We start from the raw sequence: 23,352 nt of genomic DNA on the forward strand, positions 1-23,352 counted from the left end.
ATTTTATGCTGGTGTAGAGATTCCTCTAGTCATGATGCCTCTGAATACCAGTTGCTGGAGAACACAGGTGGGAGAGTGTGATTGCATTCATGTCCTGTTGTGGGCTTCCCATAGGCATATGGTTGGCTACCCTGCAAACAGAGTGCTGGACCAGATAGGCTTTTAGTCTGATCCAGTATGGCTCTTCTTATGACTTCTTCCTAGTGTGTTTTCATCATTGTGGAGACTGTTCACTTTTTCATAGGAAGCAATATTTCAGAAATATCAGAATTCTCCCTTGTGAAAATTCTAAACTACAGCTTTCTCTCCACCCTCCATGCCTATTCCTAGAAAAAGGAAACCAAAATTTTCATGTTAACAGCTTTCTTGGAGAACATTGTGTATCCTCCTCCAAAATTTGTTACTTTTGTTTTAGAAATCGCCTTGCCTCAGATCAACTGTTTCTTCTCAGAATAGTGATTTGTCCTAGAATCTTATTATAGCATGTGTTGTTCACAAAGAGGAAACTGTTTCTTCATCTTTTGACAGCAGAAAAGTTATAGGCCTCGTCATGACTTTCTAGAAATGGGAGTTGTCTACTCAGTTCTTCCTGTAGTCTTTGGTTAAGGATCTCCTTACTTCAGGTTTCCTTAGATACAATTCCTTAAGGAAGGGTGGAAGCAGATTTCCTTCTTAGATCCCTGGATTTATTGCCAATGCAGTCATAAAAAGAAAATGTTAAAATTAAATTTGGACCTGAACTGAACAGAAGAGACTGCAAGTGAATTTTTCTCCATGAGCTGGAAGATTCAGATACTTGTTGTTTTATTGAAAATATTTCTGTTTTATTTCTTGGTTCAATATTTGTTTTGTTTGCTAAATCTTCTCAGTGGTTTTTAAAAGTCATTTGCTAAGCCCTGCAATATTTATTAAGAATAGTATAATGTTAGAAATCATTAACAGTTTAAGAAAGACATTTGTGATGGGTGAAGCTTCAGCATATCCTTATGCCCAATTTATGGTTCTTGTATTTTCATTGTTGGGAAGGAATTTTGACATAAAATTATTGCTATCTCGACAAATAGGTTAGCGCATTTGGTGTAATAGAGGCTTTGAAGTACATACATGTCATAACTTAATGCGAAATTAAATTGATTCTTTCATTTTGATTGTTTTGTGGAGTCATATCTGCAGTGTCTTTTGGTTGCACAATGTTGTAAGCACAAAGAGTTGCATCCTGACTGTTAGTTGTATTTTGGTCCAATGAAATCATTGGGACAAGTTAGTCAAGGCTTAGTTTCCACTGAAATCAGTGGGATTTAAGGGTTGGATCCAGACTTAGTCATGCTTAGAATTCAGTGTGTCTACTCTAAGAATGATTAAGTCTGGATCCAACTTAAGTGCAACTAACGGAGTCTAGGTCCAACCAAAAATGTTAATCCTCCAGTTGTCTTAATTCAGCCAAGATAGTCACATTTTTCAGATCCCTGTTTTGAGAGAAATCCCACATTCCAGTTGTCCCAATTTTGAAGGTACATCTTTCTTTCTTTCTTTCTTTCTTTCTTTCTTTCTTTCTTTCTTTCTTTCACACTACACATAACTGAGTTAAGTGACAGCGTAATCTTGTGCCTGTTTAACTCAGAAGGACGTCGTATTGTGCTCACTGGAGCTCATTCCCAGGTAAATGTATATACTGAAGTCCTGGGACTAGGCATCATAATAGAACTATGAAAACATTATATAAACCTCTGTATTCTTTACTTTCTTTAACCTATGATGATGACTTAAAACCTATGATTGTTGATTTTATCATTATAATTTCACACTGAAGCAAGGAAAGAAACTGGCATGAAATGTATTTTTAAATTAAAATGCTGTCCTTCCCCGCTCTGAATTTTCATCCCCAAAACCTCAGTGCTAAATGAAAATTAGATTGTTTACTGTTAGTTGTCGTTGCTTCTCCTAGTTCGCTGAGACTGGAGGAAATAGAGACGATGCTGGCTCCAGACATTTATCTGGCTGAAGTGAAGCCCAAATGGTGCTAATCCCAACCCTCTGCTATGTCTTGCTGCACCATTCAGACCCCGATTCCTGCCTCCATCTATGCCCCCCTTAAACTCATGGTGCTGCCTGAAGTAGATTGCTTCTCCCTGCTGCATGGCAGGGTCACCCCTACATGGGGGCAAGAAGAAGGTGGGGGACAGGGAGAAAATCTGGCTGACTGTTGAATAAAAGCCACCAGGAAGTGACATTTGCAGGAAAGGGCTGGTTGGGGGGAGGAGCAAGGGGGTGTCCCTATTTGTCATTCATTAAATATTTAAAGGGTATGAAAACGGAGTGATGGGAAATTGGTCTGGTGCCAACTTTAGATGAACTGTTTCAGGCCCAGTACCAGCGCTCAGCATGCTGGGGCATTTGTCAGGGCTCACGCTGGCTGATACCTTCCCTTGCCCCACCCTCCTGCAGCTGCCAGCCTCCCCCTCCACAGGCCTACTTCAGAGTGATGGTGGCCCTTTACAGCGCTGCCGCCGCCAGGGGAGAACGAGCACCTGCTCCACCCCCTCCCAAAAAGTCTGTGAGGGGGTGGGCTTCCTGGCAACAGTCCTGTAATAGGCCACTGCTGCTGCCACTGGGTAATCATGCTTGGGATGGAGTGGCTGACAGCTGCAGCTAAGTCCTCAGGGGGCCCGTGGCAGCAGGCTGGTTGGTGCTGTGAGGGTGGCACTGAGGGCAACCTGCCCAGCCCCCCCCCCCAACCACAGGAGCGAGCCCTGGACTGTTTAATCAGTAGCTGTGCAGATTTACGCTGGAAACACCAGGTCCATTTTTAGACATTCCTTTTCACATCCTGTCATCTCGCAGTTGTTCCAATGGTAAGATCCAAGGGTTGCCATGTGTGTGAAACACCCTATTTGTTCACCAACGATCTGAGGCCAAACTACAAATGACACAGGAGATCTGTGACTGGATCTCTGAACATCTTTTTCTTTTGGTAAAAGCAGCTGTGGGGTGAGGCTGATCAGGGCTTTAGCATGGGAGTGGGAGCATAATAATTTCTCCCTGCGCCAGTTACCCAGTGCATACAGGCATTCATATTGCTACTGTATGTTTTCCTGTTAGCGGCAAGTACCAACTCCAAGCTGGTGATTTGCCTTGGGGAATCAGCACCCCTCCTCCTGGACCTTGGCTATGAACGCACAGCTAAAGACTTCCCAAAAGAAATTCAGAGAGGTGGTCATGGATTTCCCCTGTCACGTGTAGTTGACCGTAATAAGTAACCATCTGTCTGAACCATTTGCAGGATCTTTGTACCTAATTCTAATCCCTAATTGAAACTGCAACAGCAATATTTTAGCCTATGTGCAATGCATGTTTACTCATAAGTAAATCCCATTGTGTCAAATGGGGCAGGGTTACTGTCATATATGTGTGTTTCGGATTCCAGCCTAACACTCACACTCTTTTCCTCCAAGTGACCTGCTGGTGCAAATGAAGATTGGTAAGCCATACTGTTTTATGGCAAGTAGAACATGTTGTTGGCGAGTTTTATAGCACTCCTTAACAGATGACGTGAAAGGAAATTCCACAAATGTGAGAGCAAGTTCTTTCACAAGTTTCTATAGCTGCAGTGAAACCGCCACAGAATTGAACATTTGTATTTGAAAATAGTAGCTGTACCCTTTTGAGCAACGATTAAAATGTTACCTGTTATTTGTAAGGATTATATATGGGAAAACCATAGCTTTGATTAGACGGACCTTTGTCGGCAAGGTGATGTCTCTGCTTCTTACTATGCTGTCTAGGTTGGCCATAGCTTTCCTCCCAAGGAGCAAGCGTCTTTTAATTTCATGGCTACAGTCACCGTCTGCGGTGATCTTGGAGCCCAAGAAAGTAAAATCTGTCACTGCTTCCATTTCTTCCCCTTCTATATGCCAGGAAGTGATAGGGCCAGATGACATGATCTTCGTTTTTTTAATGTTGAGTTTCAAACCAGCTTTTGCACTCCCCTCTTTCACCCTCAACAAGAGGCTCTTGAGATCCTCTTCGCTTTCTGCCATTAGGGTGGTATCGTCTGCATATCGGAGGTTGTTGATAATTCTCCCGGCAATCTTAATTCCGACCTGTGATTCATCCAACCCGGCATTTCTCATGATGTACTCTGCATATAAGTTAAATAAGCAGGGTGACAATATGCAGCCTTGTCGTACTCCTTTCCCAATTTTGAACCAATCGGTTGTTCCATCTCTGGTTCTTACTGTTGCTTCTTGACCCTCGTACAGGTTTCTCAGGAGACAGGTAAGGTGGTCTGGTACTCCCATCTCTTTAAGAATTTGCCACAGTTTGTTGTGATCCACACAATCAAAGGCTTTAGCGTAGTCAATGAAGCAGAAATAGATGTTTTTCTGGAATTCTCTTGCTTTCTCCATGATGCAGCGAATGTTGGCGATTTGATCTCTAGTTCCTCTGCCTCTTCGAAACCCAGCTTGTACTTCCGGTAGTTCTCGGTTCGCATACTGCTGAAGCCTAGCTTGTAGGATTTTGAGCATCACCTTGCTGGCATGTGAAATGAGCGCAATTGTGCGGTAGTTTGAACACTCTTTGGCGTTGCCCTTCTTTGGAATTGGAATGTAAACTGACCTTTTCCAGTCTTGTGGCCACTGTTGAGTGTTCCAGATTTGTTGGCATATTGAATGCAGCACTTTAACAGCATCATCTTTTAGGATTTTAAATAGCTCGGCTGGAATACTGTCATCTCCGCTAGCTTTGTTGTTACTAATGCTTCCTAAGGCCCACTTGACTTCACTCTCTAGGATGTCCGGCTCAAGTTCAGTGACCGCACTATCATGGCTATCAGGGACATTCAGATCTTTCCTGTATAGTTCTTCTGTGTATTCTTGCCACCTCTTCTTAATCTCATCTGCTTCTGTTAGGTCCCTGCCTTCTTTGTCCTTTATCATGCCCGTCTTTGCACAAAACGTTCCCTTGATATCTCCGATTTTCTTGAAGAGATCTCTAGTCTTTCCCATTCTGTTGTTTTCCTCGATTTCTTGGCATTGTTCATTTAAGAAGGCCTTCTTGTCTCTCCTTGCTATTCTCTGGAACTCTGCATTCAGTTGGGTATATCTTCCCCTTTCTCCTTTGCTTTTCGCTTCCCTTCTTTCGTGAGCTACTTGTAAAGCCTCATCAGACAGCCACTTGGCTTTCTTGCATTTCTTTTTCTTTGGGACGGATTTCGTTGCTGCCTCCTGAACAATGTTACGGACCTCCGTCCATAGTTCCTCAGGCACTCTGTCTATCAGGTCTAATCCCTGAAATCTATTCCTCACCTCCACTGTATATTCATCAGGGATATGATTTAGGTCATACCTGAACGGTTTAGTGGTTTTCCCGACGTTCTTCAATTTAAGCCGAAATTTTGCAAGAAGCAGCTCATGATCTGAGCCACAGTCAGCTCCAGGTCTTGTTTTTACTGACTGTATAGAGCTTCTCCATCTTTGGCTGCAAAGGACATAATCAATCTGATTTCGATATTGACCATCTGGTGACGTCCATGTGTAGAGTCGCCTCTTGTGCTGTTGGAAAAGAGTGTTTGCTATGATCAGCATGTTCTCTTGGCAAAACTCTATTAGCTTTTGTCCTGCTTCATTTTGGCTGTGAGAGCTGGACTATAAGGAAGGCTGAGCGCTGAAGAATTGATGCTTTCGAACTGTGGTGCTGGAGAAGACTCTTACGAGTCCCCTGGACTGCAAGGAGGTCAAATCAGTCCATCCTAAAGGAAATCAACCCTGACTGCTCATTGGAAGGACAGATAATGAAGCTGAAGCTCCAATATTTTGGCCACCTAATGCGAAGAGAAAACTCCCTGGAAAAGACCCTGATGCTGGGAAAGACTGAAGGCAAAAGGAGAAGGGGACGGCAGAGGATGAGATGGCTAGATAGCATCACGGATGCAATGAATATGAACTTGAGCACGCTCCGGGAGAAAGCGCAGGACAGGAAGGCCTGGTGTGCTATGGTCCATGGGGTCACGAAGAGTCGGACACGACTGAACGACTGAACAACAACAACAACAACATATATGTAGTCATGATTTTACGGATTCCCATTTAATATAAAGATGGGATTTGCTCGATTTTGAAAGTGTGAAGAACTTCCTTTGATATTTTACCTTTATCACCTTTATTTCACAAATTGTGTCATGTAATATATATGGGTATTGCAGTATAGTGAAAGGTTGCCAGATTTGCTAAAAAGCTGCCAAAATTATCACAAAGCATAAAGATGTAACTAACTCATAATAGTCTATCTTGCCATTTTGTAGTTGTTTTATGCTGGAAATATCCCTGGAACCAGAATGGCTGAACTGAAGGCAAAGTATACCATTCTACATGAAACTCTAGTAAGGTAGGCTGTTAGGCCTTTGTGTATGTAATGTGAATACTTACTTCAGAGGTTACTTTAAAAACTGGTTAAATATTTGTGCTAAATATATGGATGTCAGTAAAAGATATCTTTAAAACAGGTTGAGAACAGTTGTTCTGATTAAAAGATAGGAGAACAATGTAGAAAAATAAATTGATGTAGATTAATAGTTTTTAATGGGACACAGAGTATGCATCTTAGATTTGTATGAAATTTAAAAGAGAGTATTATTTCATGTTTCTGGAACCATTCAAAATTCAATATTTCTATGCCTTGAGGCTTCTGGGAAAGGGGAAAAATACTTTGTGTGGTGGCTGTGCTCAGCTATTAAATTGTGACTGTCAAATTTTCACAGAAATGCCATCTGTATATTTACTTAATTGTTCCATGTTGTAGAATATTTATTTTTTTCTTCTTATTAGCATCAAAGCCAAGTATTCCTATGTACTAAAAGACAGAAAGATAGACAACACTCTCCTGCTTCTTCCATGTATGGATTAATTAAATAGAAATACAATCTCATCAAATGTACACACAGGAGAAAGTACAAAGCAAACATTTATCTGGACATTTGATTCCCCTTTTTTGTCCAGTTGAAGAGAAGGGGAGTAAATTCCCCTTTCCTTCTATTTATTGTCTTCCCGCTCTGTCAATATTTTGATCCTAAGCCGATCAGGGCAGGAACCTATCTTGTTTGCTTAGGTTGCAGACTATATATATGGTGCTATAAATATACTATTTTTTCAATAAATTCCTCATTAGAGAGTGTGGGGTTGTTTGCGTATGTTTCGTGTATCTATATGTGGTTCCCAACATGGTTTGTTTTACTCCAGTTTACAGGAATCAGAGATTCAGCTGTTACAGGATGCCAAACGTTTCACTGTTGAAATAGAGCAGCAGCAGCAAGAACTAGAAAAAGCAGAACAGTTTCCAGAGGGATCCACTTCAGAGTTGTCCAAACTAAGACAGCAATACCTGAGATACATTAATGAATATAATGCAGTTCAAGATAGAGAGTTTGAAATACAGTACAAGTTGAACAGGTAGATAATGTTTGAGTCATTATCTTCATTACAATCTAGATGGTGTGCCATCCCAGACACACAGATGCCCAGTAGGTGCTTCTGTAGGTGCACAGAAGCTTGGCACCTACTTACTGATGATGAGGAAGGCAGGAAATTGCTAGGTTTACACTAGGAGTGTGTTTTGGATTTGGCCAAATCCTGAATCAAATTTGGGCAGATTCAGAAAGATTCAAGAGATGCCCAAATAGCAATGGAGCTCCTCCAAAGCAGACTGAATCCAAGGGGGTGTTTCCACCAGCGTTTTACTCTGAGCTGCCTGCCTGTTGAGGTCGTTAGGGATACATGATGTCGTGGCCATCCAGCAGCCACCCTGGACTTATCAGGGAAAAACTGGATTTCCTGAGACTGCTTAAAGTCCGATTCTTTTCCTTAAGTCGGGTTGTCCTTGGTATAGTTGCTGGGTGCTCCAACCCCTGCATTGACCTCAGGTATGCTAGCCCTGCCCAGGGGTGTGCCTTTTACTGTGACCCTGGTCAAGGGGTGTTTCCTGTGTATTTCCTGTTCCTGCACAAAACCAATTAGTGTCTCCTCAGCAGTAACTCCCATTGTGCTGAATGAGGCTTGCCCTATGAATGCCCACATCAGAACTTACGCAGATGCCCCTCAGTTGACATGGCACAGTTTAAAGCCCAATTCCCTAAGTGTGGTAAAGGGCGATCTCGAGGCTCCGATTCTCCTTTGCTTGATTTATTGCCTTAGGAAGTACTTTGACCCTTCGTTATACAGAGATCCTGTGGGTTAAAATGCGGGCTGGTTTTCCGTCTTTGTGTCCCGTCCCTCCCTGCATTTCCCAGCACAAGCATATGTGTGTCTATTCGGCAGTAACTCCCATTGTGCTCACTGAGGCTTGCTCCTGAAATGCAAGTGCATCTGGACTTTCAGAGGGAAGGGAGGGGGGAAGCTGCTCTTATTGGTTGAGCAGCCCCTGCTCATAAGAAGATATTCACTCCAACCCCTACCCCCACCAGGAGGTATTTCTGTGAAGCACTTTTTACTGGTGTGGAGAACCTGCTCTTGGAGCCCTTCATGGACCAAAGTGCAGCAAAGGTGATTCCTTTTAAAAAATCCGGTACTCCTCCATTCGCTTCTCCTTCCATTGTCATGGAAACGCAGCCCAAATCTCAACACTCCTGAAGATTCAGGATTCAGAGGGACATAGACAGTGTGTTTCCAAAAATTAATACATGTATCCCCATTACCTTCTGTAAGGAAAACAGGTTGGGGATCGGGGGGAGGGAGATTAGGAGGTGCAGTTTTATGATTGGCAACTCTACCTTCTTATCACGGTAAACAGTTTTGCTAAGAGTCTCCAATCCCAGTGCTTTAGAGAAGGAATGTTGAAGAAATACATCACAGAACTGATCCAGTGTTCAGTGCTCTTCACTAAGTCCCAGAAGCAGGAACATTAAAAAGGGTTTGGTGCAGTCTGTGGTACTTGGGAGGGTGTGGTACTGGGTACTTGCTTGGAAAATGCCAGATGTTCAAGTTCTTCTACCTCTGCCACTGTATCCTTCTCATCCATCCTCCACCCCGTCGTATTGCACTTTCTGTGACTTTGGTGGCAATTGAGCAGAAAACAAAAAAAAGTCTTTTTTTTTCATTTATTATAACTCCCTAGCCCCTGCACCTATTCTTCTGAAATGTTGCAGGTTTCTTGGAAAACCCCTATGCAGTATATATTTTTTATAACAGTTGTCCACAAAATCATATGGGGATAAGTGCCTTCTCTTTTGGAAACCCCCATACTGTAAAGTTTCTCTTCCACAAAGCTCACTGCACCTATTCACCTGAAACTTGTCATGCTTGAACTTCTCAGAAGGGACAACTATGTCTGCAAATTTATTCCAATTTTGGTGTTGGCATGTATGTGTGTGTGGCACAAATTCCCCTTCATCTATTTGTCTAGAATTTGGCAGACATCACCTTATAAGGATCTAATCTGCCTGCAAATTTCATCCAGTTCTGACAAAGAGGGAAAAGGTCATAGCCATTTGGTGATTTCCAGTGGTAGTCAATGGGAGGCATGAAGATTTGGATTATTGAATCAAGATTCAGATTTGGACCTGAGTTGATGTGGATGGCCTCTGAGTTGAATCAGGCTGCTTTCCAAATTGCCAAATCAGGGTCTAAATCAACTATTGTGGTTGGTACACACTCCAAGTTTACACTGATCCGGTTGATTGATGAACGGGGAACCCTGTGACTGTGGGTGGAATTGCTGAAGCCTCTGAAACTTCAGCTGCCTGGAGGGAGCCAAGAGGTTTTGGAATCTGTAGCTGAAGGGTGGATACCTGAGACAACTCAGCCAGATGAAGTGAGGCTGCATCATTGGCTGTTTTATTATTAGTTCATAGCACAACTGAAAGCAGCTGTGAAACAATGGGGGGAGCACATGAAGACCTGGTGTGAGTGTATTCCTTCCATCTCCCTAAGCTTTGCTCAGTGTCTGTTTTTTGCTGGAGTGACACTTTGACAAGGAAATGGGGGCGGGTGGTAAAGCTCCAGCTTCCACCCTTCCCTTTCCAAGGCCCCATCTACATGGCACCGCTTTCACCCCCCACCCCATCACAACCACGCAGCAATGCAGCTTCAAACTAGCATGTCCTGCAATACACTCACAATTTACTGCGCTCCTAACAGACTCGCCATGACTTTTTTTTGGCCATTATACTTAAATGGGCAGCTGTGCAGTCCCATGAGTGTGGGGGTGCAACACTTCATTGGCTGTTTTGTATTTTAGGGGTTCTGTTGTGTCTTTCCCTCCCTTGTCAGTTAAAAGTTGGTTGTTCTGTGTTCCTTCATTTCCACGCCACCTGTTTCACAGTTCCCAAGCCCGAGACTCTTGCGACGGTTCGCACTCACAAGCGCAAGTGGTACATGCCTTCCCATCATTCCAAAATGGTAGCAGGAGCGAAGATAGTCCTCCCCAAAGCCCCAGCCCCACCCCTGGCTCTTGAGCACCGAGTACAAAAGCCACCCTTGCAAACATACGAAGCTGCAAAAATGTGCAAAAGTGTGATTACATAACTGAAAAGGCCTCTTTGTGCCCCTGTAACTGCAGCTGCGAAGGGACGGGGAATAAAGGGGCATCACAGAGTGATGCAAGCACTACGCATGCCTACAACATGCCCGCTACAAAATGCGAAGTCGGTTCAGGGAAGGGACAGACAGCCCACAGCAAACCCCAAAATCACAACAAAACACCGCCTTGGAAATCCGCAGTTTCCAGGAGAAAACCACAGATGGTATGAAGTGGCGACTGTGTCATCTGTCCAGAGGGACCTCAACTTGCAGCTGCCCCGGAGTAAAAGGCTTATGTAGATGGGGCCCAAGTGACCTCCTGCTGTCCCAATGTTGCTAACTCACAATGGTCTTTCACCGCTGCGATTGGCAAATGGGCAACCAGATGGCATCACTCAGGGAACTGGATTTGGCTTAACCTACCCTAATGCTATCTTAAATTACTTTACATACAGTTTGGTTACTGATAGTCCTTGTTCATGTATTATGTGTATATTGCTGTCAGAAATTGTATATATTGATGGCATTGTTTTTTTATATATACTTTTGCTGAATGTTGACAATCACCAATGGATGGATTGCCTTTGTTAGTTGGTGATGTCAGTAATCTTCCGTTTCTGATGTTCATGGTAAGATACTACTGAAGTGAGTTAGACTGTGAGTTATATTTTCTGTGAGTTGACTGCTTTAGTTTTAGTTTTTGTGCAGGTGGTGTATCACAAGTGATTATTAAATTATTAAAATGTCAAAGCTATAGACAATTATTAAAATATCAAAAGTCAAGCCTAATGCTGAAAAATATTAGGAGTGACAAGGCAGTTCAGAACTGGCTTTCTTGCTGTGATCTTCTTCATCAATGTAGTAGCAAAATACCCTTCCCAATGATGTATGAATGTTTGTGGAAGGATGGCTTATATATTTATGTCTTTAAAGGATGCATGCTTTCAAATACTTGATACTTAATCACCTTATTGGCATCATGAGCTGAATTTTCTTCTACACTAATTATTTTTCTCTAGTTTACTAGAAGATAAGAATCTTCTTGAAAAGGAGTATCGCAGAATCCCCAAAGCTTCTGTAAGTAAGATGTTCACAGATGTATATCTATAAAGACACAGATATAAAAGGCAAACACATAATTCTTGCAGCATGTTGAAACCAGGGTTTGCGGCCTTTCACTGCACTTTGCAAGTGACAATTAATGCTGTAATGATATGCACGATATACACGCTTACCTGGGAGTGAACCCCATTGACCTTAATGGGACTTATGTCTGAATAGACATGCATAGGATTGCACCGAAAATCTTGATGGAAAATGTGTCATGTAAAACAGCGCTATAGTAGCTTGCATTGCTTCTCTTCATTTGTATCTGTTTTTTTCCAGTGTTAAACATGTGATGGTATGGTAAACACATTTGATATTGACAGTAAACTACTTAAGTGGTCATTTGTGTAGAGATCCAGACCTATAGTGCCAAAGTGCTACAACAGCAGCAGCCACAGGCTTCTTCATTATTAAATTTCCTAAATTCTGGCTCACAAGAGTTCTGCTCCATATGCTTCTCATCCTACATCCTACCTCTAGCCTACCAATCCCATCCATTTAATTCCTTTCCGTTTCATTCCTCTCCTCTATCCAGTAGAATTGAAGGTCAAATAACATGCAAGTCCATAAAATAATTCATGTAACATACATGCCAAAATAATCATATTTGAATGTTTATCTAGTCAGTGGAATACTTTTCAGTCAATACAAGCATGAAGTAATTGAACTTCCTCTTTTTAAGGAAGCGGAGAAGAAAATTAAAGCCCTGAGAGAAAGCTGTGAAGAGCTCCGCAAAGAAACAACACATAGGAGACAAGAAATAAGAGCACTGAAAGAAGATCTATCATCAAGGCAAAAGCATCTTACTAAGGATCAGAAAGAACTTGAAGAAATACTTCGAAAGCAAGAAGAAATAAAAGTAACACAAGACTAAATACATAATTCATGTGCTCCTGTTTAAAGGGCTATTTCCCATATTCTGTTTTGATGCTCACTTTTGTATGTGTGTATAGAGAAGCCAGAAAGAATTACAAGAAAAGTAGCTGTTTTCTGTACACTCGTACAGTACCTTTGTCTCCCTCTGCCTTCAGTCATTACGGTGACACAACTTGAATGTTAATTCTGTAGCATTTCATCAAACTTAGATCCATATAGACTAACTTTCATATTTTTATCACTAGGATGAGCTAGTCCGTCTCCAAGCCATTCCTATTCAGCTCGGAAAGGACATGGAGAAATTAAACCGCAGAATGCAGTACGTTTTTTAATGCTCTTTGTTTGCCAAATGTGATGCATATTCTTAGCAGCCCAGTATTATAACAATCCAGTTAAGCCAGCTGTCATGTGCTGGAATGCAGTACTTGAATTCAAGCCAGCTGGCTTTTACTTGCTGATCCTCAATTTTTGTACTGGTCTATCTGCTGGTGTAGGATAACTTCGTGGTTTGTGACAGTGTGGTTGCACAGTGGTAGGTTCTCCCCATCCTTAGCATTGGTTTCTCTAGTGGAGAAAGTCTTAGAAGTGAGCTGTTAGTGTTTTGGAAGCCAGGAGACACAGGCCCAGTTCAGACACTTATCATAAGATAGGCTGAAGTTCCTCTTTCTGGGGTAACAAAGCAGGTGGACACATTACTCTCCATCATACTCATAACACATTATGTGGATGTTCCCCACAGGCACCTGTACTTGGGAGCTGGTTCCAGTTACCATGCAAAGGCATTTGTTAGCTTTTGTGAAGGGATGGCTTGCTTTATCCAATACTACCATTGAATTGATCAGTCAGATGGTGGACAACTTCAAATTGTATTTTTAACAGCTACAAGAAGGACTTGGAAATCCTGCTCTTTCAGGAACATAATTAAAATTACTTCTGATGTATCTTTGTCACTTACTACCATTATGATTTCCAGGTTTTCTTTAAAGCCATAAGGGCTAGTATGCTGTTGACGTTTGCTCTTGAGGCTGACAAAAAGTCCTCTGGTCCCCATATAGCCAGATTCTGCCATCTAAACATATGTGGTTAACTACTATATCCAGGTCTTTTTATCATGAGCGTCAATGTTAATATCTACAGTGATGCTGTAATGTAGCAGAAAGCACATTTAAACCCATGCCAAAAAGGCTACATCATTCTGTTATAATGACAAATCCAACAGAGAACATTGGAAACCTGGGGAGGAAACTTTCCCCATGACTGGATGTTCTGCACTCTCAGTAAAGCACAGTGATTTGTATAAAGAAGCAAAGGTCATTCTCCTCTGATCCAAAGTTCTTCCCACTATACAACACATTTCAGACTAATCGTATTACTATGCACTCTCCATTTCCCCAAGCTGGTGAGAGATTCCAAAGGCAGCACTACCTGCTTTTGTTTCTTTTGGATGAAAAAGTACTAGTGACTTAAGGCATCTTTGTAATATTTTCTTTATTTGCCAAGGCAAACAGGTACTTATACTGCAGGCAGAATATCCACTGCAGGACAATGTGGACAGCTCCCAAGGCTGCACACCCAGTTTTGGCTAACTCTAGCTATAAACGCTCTCTGTCTTTTCCCACAGCAAAGCTGCTATTTCTCACATGCTTGTCTACCAGACACCGAGCTCTGCTCCAGCCCTGACTTTCCCATTCAGAGAACATTCACAGTCCTTAAAAAAGAAATTATTTTACCTCAACCCTCACCACTTAGTGAGCAAGCCAACCAACTTGCAGCAATATTTTTACAGCACCTGTCCCAAAGTGTGGATTTTACAAGCTGAAATTCTGATTCCTTTGTAGTCAGGGGTGAAGCCCCAAGCACTTCTGTGGCTGTGGGATTTTTCCTAAAGTCCATGTAGTAAGGCTAGAGGGTAATATTCTACCCAAATTATCTTTCTTTGTAGAATATGGAAGTATTTATTGATCATACTAACCTTTGTCTGTGTTCCGGGGGCAGGGGGGAGAAGGAGCTGGGTCCTTTTATTTATTATGTATTTAAAACATGTTTTACCTTTCCCTATCCCATCCCCTGTACTTGGTGGTCATTCTCCTAGTGAACAAATCATCATTTAAATTAAATCATAGATTTTCATTGACACTGAGGTGGAAAATGTAATGCTGCTCAGACCTTTGTTATAGAATGTTTCCCACTTTACTCTTTAATATATCAGCCCACAGTTGAGTCGCTACCTAGCTGTGGCATCAAGTCATACAGAAAATCTTGTGGGATGGGAAATGCACTGTGGGCCTTTCATGGCTTTTTTGTGATGGTTTGGATATGCGAAGATGGGTCTACTTCTTAATTTTCAATTGAGTTCTTTTTTAGAGTACAGAAGGTACACAGGAAGTGATCAAAGAGCTCCATTTTTATTAATATCAAAATCTGCCATTGTTCAAGCGATGTAGAGAAAAAGAAAATGGCACTGCAGGAAGAAGTGCAGGAAGTAGTTGAGACCGGTAAAAAAGTAGAGGCTAAAAATGCTGAGGTAATGGAAGAGAAGGAAGACGTAATGAAGGAAGTGGATGGAAAAAAGGCTTTGCTGGAGAGTAAAGAACGAGAATTCATCACTTTTACAAAGATGCATGAGATGAACAAAGAGAATGAAGGCAGTGCCATAGCAGAAAGGTGAGTTTTGCATACATGGGTCAAATGTATTTATTGACTATTAAAATATTTATATCCTGCTTTTCCAGTAGAAAGCCCTCAAGGAGGCTTACAATATAACATTTAAAAACAATCAATCTTTCTTAAGAAGCCATATGTTATCTGCTTCTTGTAAAACAAGCAGCAAGATGGGCCTCCATCATATGGGCCTCCATCAGGGAAGCAAGATGGGCCTCCATCATATGGGCCTCCATCAGGGAAGGAGCATTATACAGTCTAGATCAGGGGTGGGCAACTTGCAGCCCTCCAGATGTTTTGGCCTACAATTCCCATCAGCCCTAGCCAGCATCACCAATGGTGAGGGGGCAAGATGGACCTCCATAGGCAGGGAGTTCCAAATTCTGGGTGGGACAACAGAAACGGCCCTCGCCTTGTTACAAATAAACATTGGTTTGGAACAATCAGAAGGGCCTCTGTGGGGTGCTCTTAATGCCCATGAAGATCATGGGCAAAGGTGGCTCCTAAAACCATATAAGGCAGGGGTGGAGAACCATATTGGGTCTAGGGGCCAGATTATTCCCCTGGACCCGCCCTGTGGGCCAGATTACATTAGACAGTGGGAACCTGCCTGCAACATCAGGGGAAGTCCCTGATGTTATTGGGTCCCTGGCTAAGGTACCAGCTGGAGCTGTTCCAGATGGCATGTCAGTCAGGGAGCTGGCTTCACTTGTCCTTCACCTTCTCCAAACGAGGAAGGTTGAACAATGAGCAAAGTGCATGCAACTGGTGCTTCCAGGAGCTGGCTGAGCCTTGACTTCACACATGTGAGCTGGATCAAAGTAGTTCAATGAGAGCTTATTAACATAGCAAACATCTGGGAGAAGACTGAGGGCTTATATACTTGCTGCCCTTGATTCACCATTGCAGCTGAGTCTGCTTCTTCATAAGCGAAAGCTGGGTCTTCCTCCTCATGAGTAGACCCTTGCTCCCAGGTAGAGCTTTTCCTCAATAAAATGCATGCTAAAAGGTCTTCTGGGGCTAGGCAGGCGCTCTGATGTCGACTCTGAGCATCCCACCTTGTCTGTTGCTGCCAGTGCTTCGAAGAGCTGTGGTATGAGGGTGGAGAGTTAGGAACTTGGAATGCAGTCGAAGGAGTTGTTTGGGACCTCAGGCAAGGCCTCCCTGCAACAGGACTCCTCAGGTTGCTGCATGGCTTCTGTGGAAGTGGGATTGCTGAGGAAACCAAATCCTCCCCTGAAGAGGTCTTGCTTGGGTTGGTCAGGAACCTGACAGCAGGGCAGGCAAAGGACAAGTAGAGCACACTTGGCTGGTGCTTCCAGGAGCTGACTGAGTCCTGTGTGGGGCAGGCAAAGTGTGCTCAGCTGGCGCTTCCAGGAGCAAAGTGAGCCCTGACCTTGGGATTCAGCCAGCTCCTCAGAGTGCCAGCTGAGAACCAAGTAACTCAGCACTCAGCCACTGTCCCATCCCCTTGACAAGAGGCCTTGCCTGAGGCCCTCTGGGCAGGATGGCCTGGTCTGGTGAGCTAAATTGGCCTATGGACTGGAGGTTCTATGGATATCATCCCAGATATAGGGCTTTAAAAGTGACAGCCAGTACTTTTAGTTGTGTCCAGAAACTAATAGGGAGCCAATGCAGTTGTTCTAGCGTATTTCTGTAATGGGTTTCAAACTGTTCTGGGGAACCTGGGAGTTCTTCAGAAGCTGCTCAAGAGCTCTTCATGGCTGGCTGGAGAATGCTGGGAGTTGTAGGACTTTTTCTATCGAAACATGCATAGGATTGTACTGTTAGTCTAGTTCCACAGGACTCTCTTTGTTTTTGTTACAACAGAACAATACAGATACCTCTGTGAAATAGTTGAATAGCTGTTCTTGAAGACTATGGTTCTTTCATTGCCACTTTCATATTTTGATTGGTGCCCAGCAATGTTTTTCACCCTGATTATATTATTTTTATTGTATTTATTTCTATAATTTATCTCCCACCCTAATATATCAAGATATACTTAACTCAGCTCACAAGGGTTTAAAATACTATACAGTAAAAAAACATTAAAGACAACACAAATGAAGTGATTATTTTTGTTTATACCTATCCCATGCCCAGGCGTCCTTTTCTTTTCTTTTTTACAAAATGCTTCTCTGCACTTATCTAGGGGTATTTTAGAAATGGGTTACCGCAACTATGCTGTGGCGAAGCAAAAACTGCACGATACTTTGAGTCGGATGCAAAGAGAGAGAGACCGAGACTTCAGAAACTTTAAAAAGATGGAGATGCAATTAAAAATAGCTCAGGAGAGCTTGGAGCAAGTTAGAACGCATTACCAGAGAATGCAATTAGAGGTCTGTATGAATAAGTTCATTAGCAATACTGTTTCTGGGTAGTAAGTTAAAAATTAATTTGAAAATATTTCCACAGATAGGATCATATATTTTTCCTATTCTGCCATATTATTAAAGTGTTAGTGTCTAAAAAACTATAATTATTATACATGACAGGTTTTTGCCAGGCTACACAGAATCCCAGAACAAAGACAGCCCCGACAACAAAGTGCTTGTATTCCAAAAAATGCAAGTTAGGTATAAAAAAACTGCAGCAGGAAGAAAACAAGAAAGCAAAAAGATTTTGATCAGAAAGGTATGGCAGGGATAACTGAAACCAAGGTGGCTGAGAATCTGGCAGTGTTTGCACTGGAGGTTACTGAGCTCTGTATTTAGTGAGAGAACATGTTCCTGTTCAAAGGAAATAGTGCATCGCATTATAAATACTATGTAGATGCTGCTTTTCAGTTTCACGCTGTTCCAACACTACACCCAACCTTGATTATAGTGCAGTTGGATGCTAGTAACTGGATGTGTGGCAGGGCAGATTCCCCAAAAATGATACACACCAGAGCTCTGCAAAACTCCACGTGCAGGCAAGGAATTAAACTTAAACTAACTGAGAAAAGCGGAAGTGATATAGGTATGTGTGATAGGAAACTCAAGGGAAGCAGGTAAGAAAGGGAAGCAAAAATCAGAGTAAAGGCCTTTTCAGACAATTGGTTTATACCACAATAGCTGCACACTTTATACTTTTGCTGTACAGGATCCCTCAGTGTGGTACTTATATATAGTACTACCGCATTTTCCCACGAGTCAGTCATATGTTCTTAGGGTGAAATGTGATTCTTCACTCAGCTAATACTCTCTGTTCTCAACGTGCTCAGTATTGTAAGACATTTCCAACCTTTCCCCATGTGAGTGAATAGCTGCCATTAATGCCTAGGGCCGTGTCTCCATGTCAACGGAAGGAGAAGGAAGGAGTGGCTTACCCGCATTTTTCTAGGAGCTGGTTTTGATCCAGGCAGGGCTCCACGAGGGTGTGCATCGCCCTATTGTAAGTCGCTTCACGTGACATACTTCTGGGGGGGGGGGGTGGAGTGAACGTCATCTGAGTGGCAGGGGCTGCTCAACCATTTAGAGAGGCTTCCCCCTGTCCAGGCTGTCCCCCCTTTCTCTGTAATGAAGGTGTGAAATTAGTTACTTCCCCTTGTGTGCAATTAGGAGACAAGCCTTGTAATCAGCCCCCTTTATAGCCTGTTGGTGCGCTGAATCACTGTAACTGAGGGGGCGAATGAATTACTTCTGGTGTGCACATTTGGGAGACAAGCCCCGTAACGAGTCCCAAACTTTATAAACCATTGCTGTGCTTGATCGCTGTAATGGAGGGGAGAATTAATTACTTCCGATGTGCGCGTTTGGAGGACAAGCCCGATGGGTGTTACTTCTGAATAGACACTAATTAGCTTGTGCTGGGAATCACAGGGATGGGAGACAGGAAACACTCCTTGACTAGGGTCACACTCCTGGGCAGGGCTAGCATACCTGAAGTAAATGGGGGATTGGAACACACAACAACTATACTGCAGATAACTCAACTTAAGGAAAATAATCGGACTTTAAGTCGTCTCAGGAAATCCGGCTTTTCCCTGATGAGCTCCAGGGTGGCTGCTGGATGGCCATGATGTCATGTATCCGTAACAACCTCAAAATGCAGCCAGCTTGGAGTAAATCTCTGGTGGAGACACCCCCTCGGAGAAAAGAGTATAGGTTTATGAGTGTCACAGGAACCTATTCAATCAAGTCTTCAGCAGCACAAATGATGATAGTGATAGTTGGAAGTTGTACACATCTTCAATATTGCTTACCCAGCAATAACTTGAGCCAGTGTTTTGTTTTGTTTTGTTTTGTTTTAAAGCAACAAGGCTACCCCTGTTCGGTGATATAGCTAGGGCTGCACTTCAGAGGTGATGTCCAGGGTCCCGCAGCCCCTCCCCTCCCATGCAAAGCATGGAATGGAGGTTGGAGGGGGAGAGAAGAACACTGTTGTGTGCTGAACAACTGAAGTGATACATCCGCCTGTTGAAAGGAAGGGAGACCATAAGACCATTAACTCCAGAGTCTAAAATTACCTAGATCCGTTGCTGTCCCTGTTCTCAACACTGCCTCAGCATTTCAGGAATGAAAATGTTTAACTTGAAAACATTAAAAATATGTATTGCTATCTGTGTCCTCCTGAAACAGTACTGTGTCCCCACTGCAGCAATGTACTTAGTGGAATATTATATTTTACCATGTCATCTATGGAAAAGTTATGGGTGAATACAGACCACATAAGTTTATCTTCAGTCAGGCGTGTTGCACCTCTTTCAGCCCAAGGGTCCAATTCAGTTTTGGAGAAGCTCTCAACGGCTGCATTGCAGTGGTGGGCGAGGCCAAAGACAAGAGGGGCGGGGACCCAAAATTCCAAAAATGCCAGGGTGTTTTAGCTTAAAGCTGCCAATAATGAAGCCTTAGGAGAGGCATTTTAATATTTTAGCATAGAAAATAATGGCAAAAGCCAGGAAACCACAACATGATCGGCAGTTGGGGGAAAGGGGGCGAGCCAAGGAAAGGGGGCATGGCCATTTGGGGTACCCCGGAGGGCCTGATTTGGCCCGCAGGCCTGAGATTCAACATGCCTGAATTAAAGTAAATTGACTCAGAAAATAATAAGTTGTGTCAATGCTTTTCTCTTAACAGATGAATTTAAAAAGTAATTTAGTTATTTAATTAAAAATATGGTGTTTCAGTAATAATGTAAATGCAGTTGCAGTCCTTTTCTTCCAAGCCAAGACCCACTTTACTTTTGAGTTTCCCCCCCTTACTTTAATATCAATGGTTGGGTTCCTTTCATATGGATTTTCTCCTGTAATATTGTAGTGTAATATTACCAGGTTACTTCACACTGTAAGACATTTTTTGTGCTTGCATAAACTCCTTTGGTTGATGTTGTGCAATGACTTGCCATGCTGGTTGGCAACCCGACACGTGGGTTTTTCAGGATCTCCACTATCCCGGACGCTGTTCAGTAAAGGCTACATGTGCTACATGTGTTATCTCTTTGTTGCTAGGGTGTGATAGATATGGATCCTTTTCTCAAACCCTTATGAACTAGGGATGGGGGAGAATTTCTCCCCGAAACTTCGGGGGTCCGAGTGCCAACGCATTCGGTCCTCCGAAGGTTCGGGGAGAAATTCTCCACCACCCCCCCGGGATGGGACTCACTTTTCACGAATGTCGCTCCCGGCGGTGAGTCCCGGCGGCGGTTTGGCAGGTCTTCGTCAGGGGCGGGGGCGGCAGCTGGTCTTTCGACCGGCTGCCGCCGCCACCATTACAAGAAAAGTAAAAAAAAAAAAAACACCCCTGTGATAGGCTACGTAACGATTTACGTAGCCTATCACGGCTAGATCTGCAAAGTCAGCCGTGATAGGCTACGTCAATCGTCACGTAGCCTATCACGGGTGACTTTAAAAAAAAAAAAGCACGTACGCAAATGGCGGCCCCCATAGGGAGCCGCCATTCGTGTTCCTTATTTGGTCCCTGTAGTCTACGTAAAGATTTACGTAGACTACGGCGAAAATAAGGGCAACGCAAATAACGTTGCCCTTATTTTCGCCGTAGTCTACGTAAATCTTTACGTAGACTACAGGGACCAAATAAGGAACGCGAATGGCGGCTCCTTATGGGGGCCGCCATTTGCGTACGCGCTTTTTTTTTTTTTTAAGTCACCCGTGATAGGCTACGTGACGATTGACGTAGCCTATCACGGCTGACTTTGCAGATCTAGCCGTGAAAGGCTACATAAATAGTTACGTAGCCTATCACGGGGCGTTTTTTTTTTTCTTTTGAAGTTCGTGGCCAGGGAGACGGGGCGCTTCTCCCCAGCCTGAATTTCGGCCGGGCGAGGCGGGAAGCCTCCCCCCCGGCCTGAATTTCGGCCGGGCGAGGCAGGAAGCCTCACCCCCCCGGCCTGAACTTCGGGGGGAGAAGCGAAGCGCCTCCCCCCCACCACGAAGCAAGCTGCGAGACCAGGTAAGTGACTTTCGTACATCCCTACTATGAACTGGCTTCAGCTGGCAGTGTCTTTCTGCCCTCTGCTGTGGGCGTTTGGTTTCCCAGCACGACCCTATGGCATTAAACAGTCTGGGAAGTGCACAAATAAGCATTCACAGAATCAGGAAACTGAAACTGATGGAAGCACGTTATTTCATGTCAGCAGAGTCGCAAATGCTGAATTTCTTTGTGAAACTGCTTACTGTACAGTTGTGCCTTCTTCCTTTATGCCTATGCTTTCCTAGCTACAGTCCAACAAAAGACAGGGCAACAGCACTAAAGTTTGTTTTGTGAGTAAATGCCACATAGACTATATGATCTTGCTGCAGTTGAACCAAAAGAACCAATTGCATCATCATCAGTTCCCATTGAAGAATGGAGAGAAACTGGTGCTTCACTGTTTGTTGTTGAAATAGCTTCTAAAAACTTACAAAGAGCTCCATATTTTCTCTTACCCTGTCTCCCCCTCACAGTCAAACTACACATTATCTTAAAGATGTAGCATTCAGCTTCCTTTCTTTTTCTTTACCTTAAAGTAAGCACACCAGGGCCTGACCTGGATTGGGGTGACCCCATGTGGAGAAGGGAGGTTTAATCCTTCCCAGCTGCTTTCCTCCTGAAATCCCCCTCTCCAAGTGCAACAGTTAAAGGAAGAAACAAAAAGGCCCCATTGGCATTTCAGCCACCACAGGGCAAGCTATGCCAACGCACATATACATGCCTAGGTGTGCTTGCAACAGCAGCATTACATCATTATAGAACATGGCGTGTCAGCACTGTGGCTATTGTGGATCAGGCTGCTCTTGGCTCTAGGGCGGGATCAATATTATTGGCCCATAGAATCCCACTGAACTTCATATGACTTCTTCAGACTATATAGTTTCAAGCCACAGCTGCAGTACCTACTTGAACTGTGCTGGTTGTTTTTCCAACTTTGCCCTTTAACATCCTATGTAGCAAGCTGAGAAGCATTGATCTAAACAGCTGGAATTGTACCTAAATTACTAAATCTTATTTTTAACTCAATTAACATTTAAGGAAGACACTTTAAAATACCAGTTATATTAAAATATTGCAATTTCCTTTTTTTGTATATGCTAACTGTCCCTGGTTTCCCTTTTACAGATAGATGCTGTTCCTAAAGATGATGGGACGCTATTAGAAAGGCGAAGGGAGCTTCAGAGAGAAGTTGAAATTAGTAAGAGAAATCTGGCCCAGGAGGTAGGTGATTGTCAGGGATTCCAAGCCCTCTCGCTGAGTAGTGACACAACAGAGACTGGCAGTGAATTCCACAAACTCTTTTATTTGATGAATAGCACCTGTAGCATCCACAAAGGCTGGGAGCTGTCCTCTGGGCCTAATTAGCTAAATAGGGCTTTTGTTAAGAAGTGGACAGGTTTCCCCATGGGCTCCGTCCTTCAGACTCCTCCCGACCCAACTTCTGATGGGCAGCCGAACTGGCAGAACACCTCCCACATCCTTTCAGCTCTGCCTACTTAATGTGGCGGCAGGCTCTAGCATCTGTCAATTCCGGTGCTTCCTCCCCTTCTGACAGAGGCTGGGTTCCCACAGGGAGGGGGCAAGATGGTCTCTGAGCCTGGCCGTCCTGCTCGAGAAGTCCCTGAGAAGGTCATGGGACATTTCCTCCCCCGCTCCCCATCTCTGCTGGGCTTCTAGCGCCGCCTCCGAATCTGAATCGGAGTCAGAAACCAAACCAGGGAGCCTGGGCCCAATCTGGACAGTGATTACTGTTCTTCATTTAATGCTTTTCTAGCTAGTTTTCA

At 43.4% G+C, this 23,352-nt stretch overlaps 1 protein-coding gene across 4 annotated transcripts in view; it reads left to right on the top strand.

The window, feature by feature from the left end:
- Nucleotides 1-23,352, top strand: part of CCDC146 (coiled-coil domain containing 146) — a 97,181-nt gene that overhangs the window by 51,859 nt on the left and 21,970 nt on the right. For 3 of the 4 annotated variants that reach the window (XM_084811498.1, XM_084811499.1, XM_084811497.1), the window contains 8 exons: nucleotides 6,302-6,384; nucleotides 7,236-7,445; nucleotides 11,528-11,585; nucleotides 12,298-12,474; nucleotides 12,737-12,810; nucleotides 14,928-15,155; nucleotides 17,308-17,494; nucleotides 22,694-22,789. In XM_084811498.1, the coding sequence (XP_084667624.1) occupies nucleotides 6,302-6,384; nucleotides 7,236-7,445; nucleotides 11,528-11,585; nucleotides 12,298-12,474; nucleotides 12,737-12,810; nucleotides 14,928-15,155; nucleotides 17,308-17,494; nucleotides 22,694-22,789 (1,113 nt within the window). The remainder of the gene's footprint in view (nucleotides 1-6,301; nucleotides 6,385-7,235; nucleotides 7,446-11,527; nucleotides 11,586-12,297; nucleotides 12,475-12,736; nucleotides 12,811-14,927; nucleotides 15,156-17,307; nucleotides 17,495-22,693; nucleotides 22,790-23,352) is intronic. The other variant, XM_084811500.1, reaches the window with a different exon arrangement.

The sequence above is a fragment of the Heloderma suspectum genome, chromosome 7, assembly GCF_057233095.1.
Source record: "Heloderma suspectum isolate Gila_16-S chromosome 7, 16-S_ref, whole genome shotgun sequence".
Classification (NCBI taxonomy): Eukaryota; Metazoa; Chordata; class Lepidosauria; order Squamata; family Helodermatidae; genus Heloderma; species Heloderma suspectum.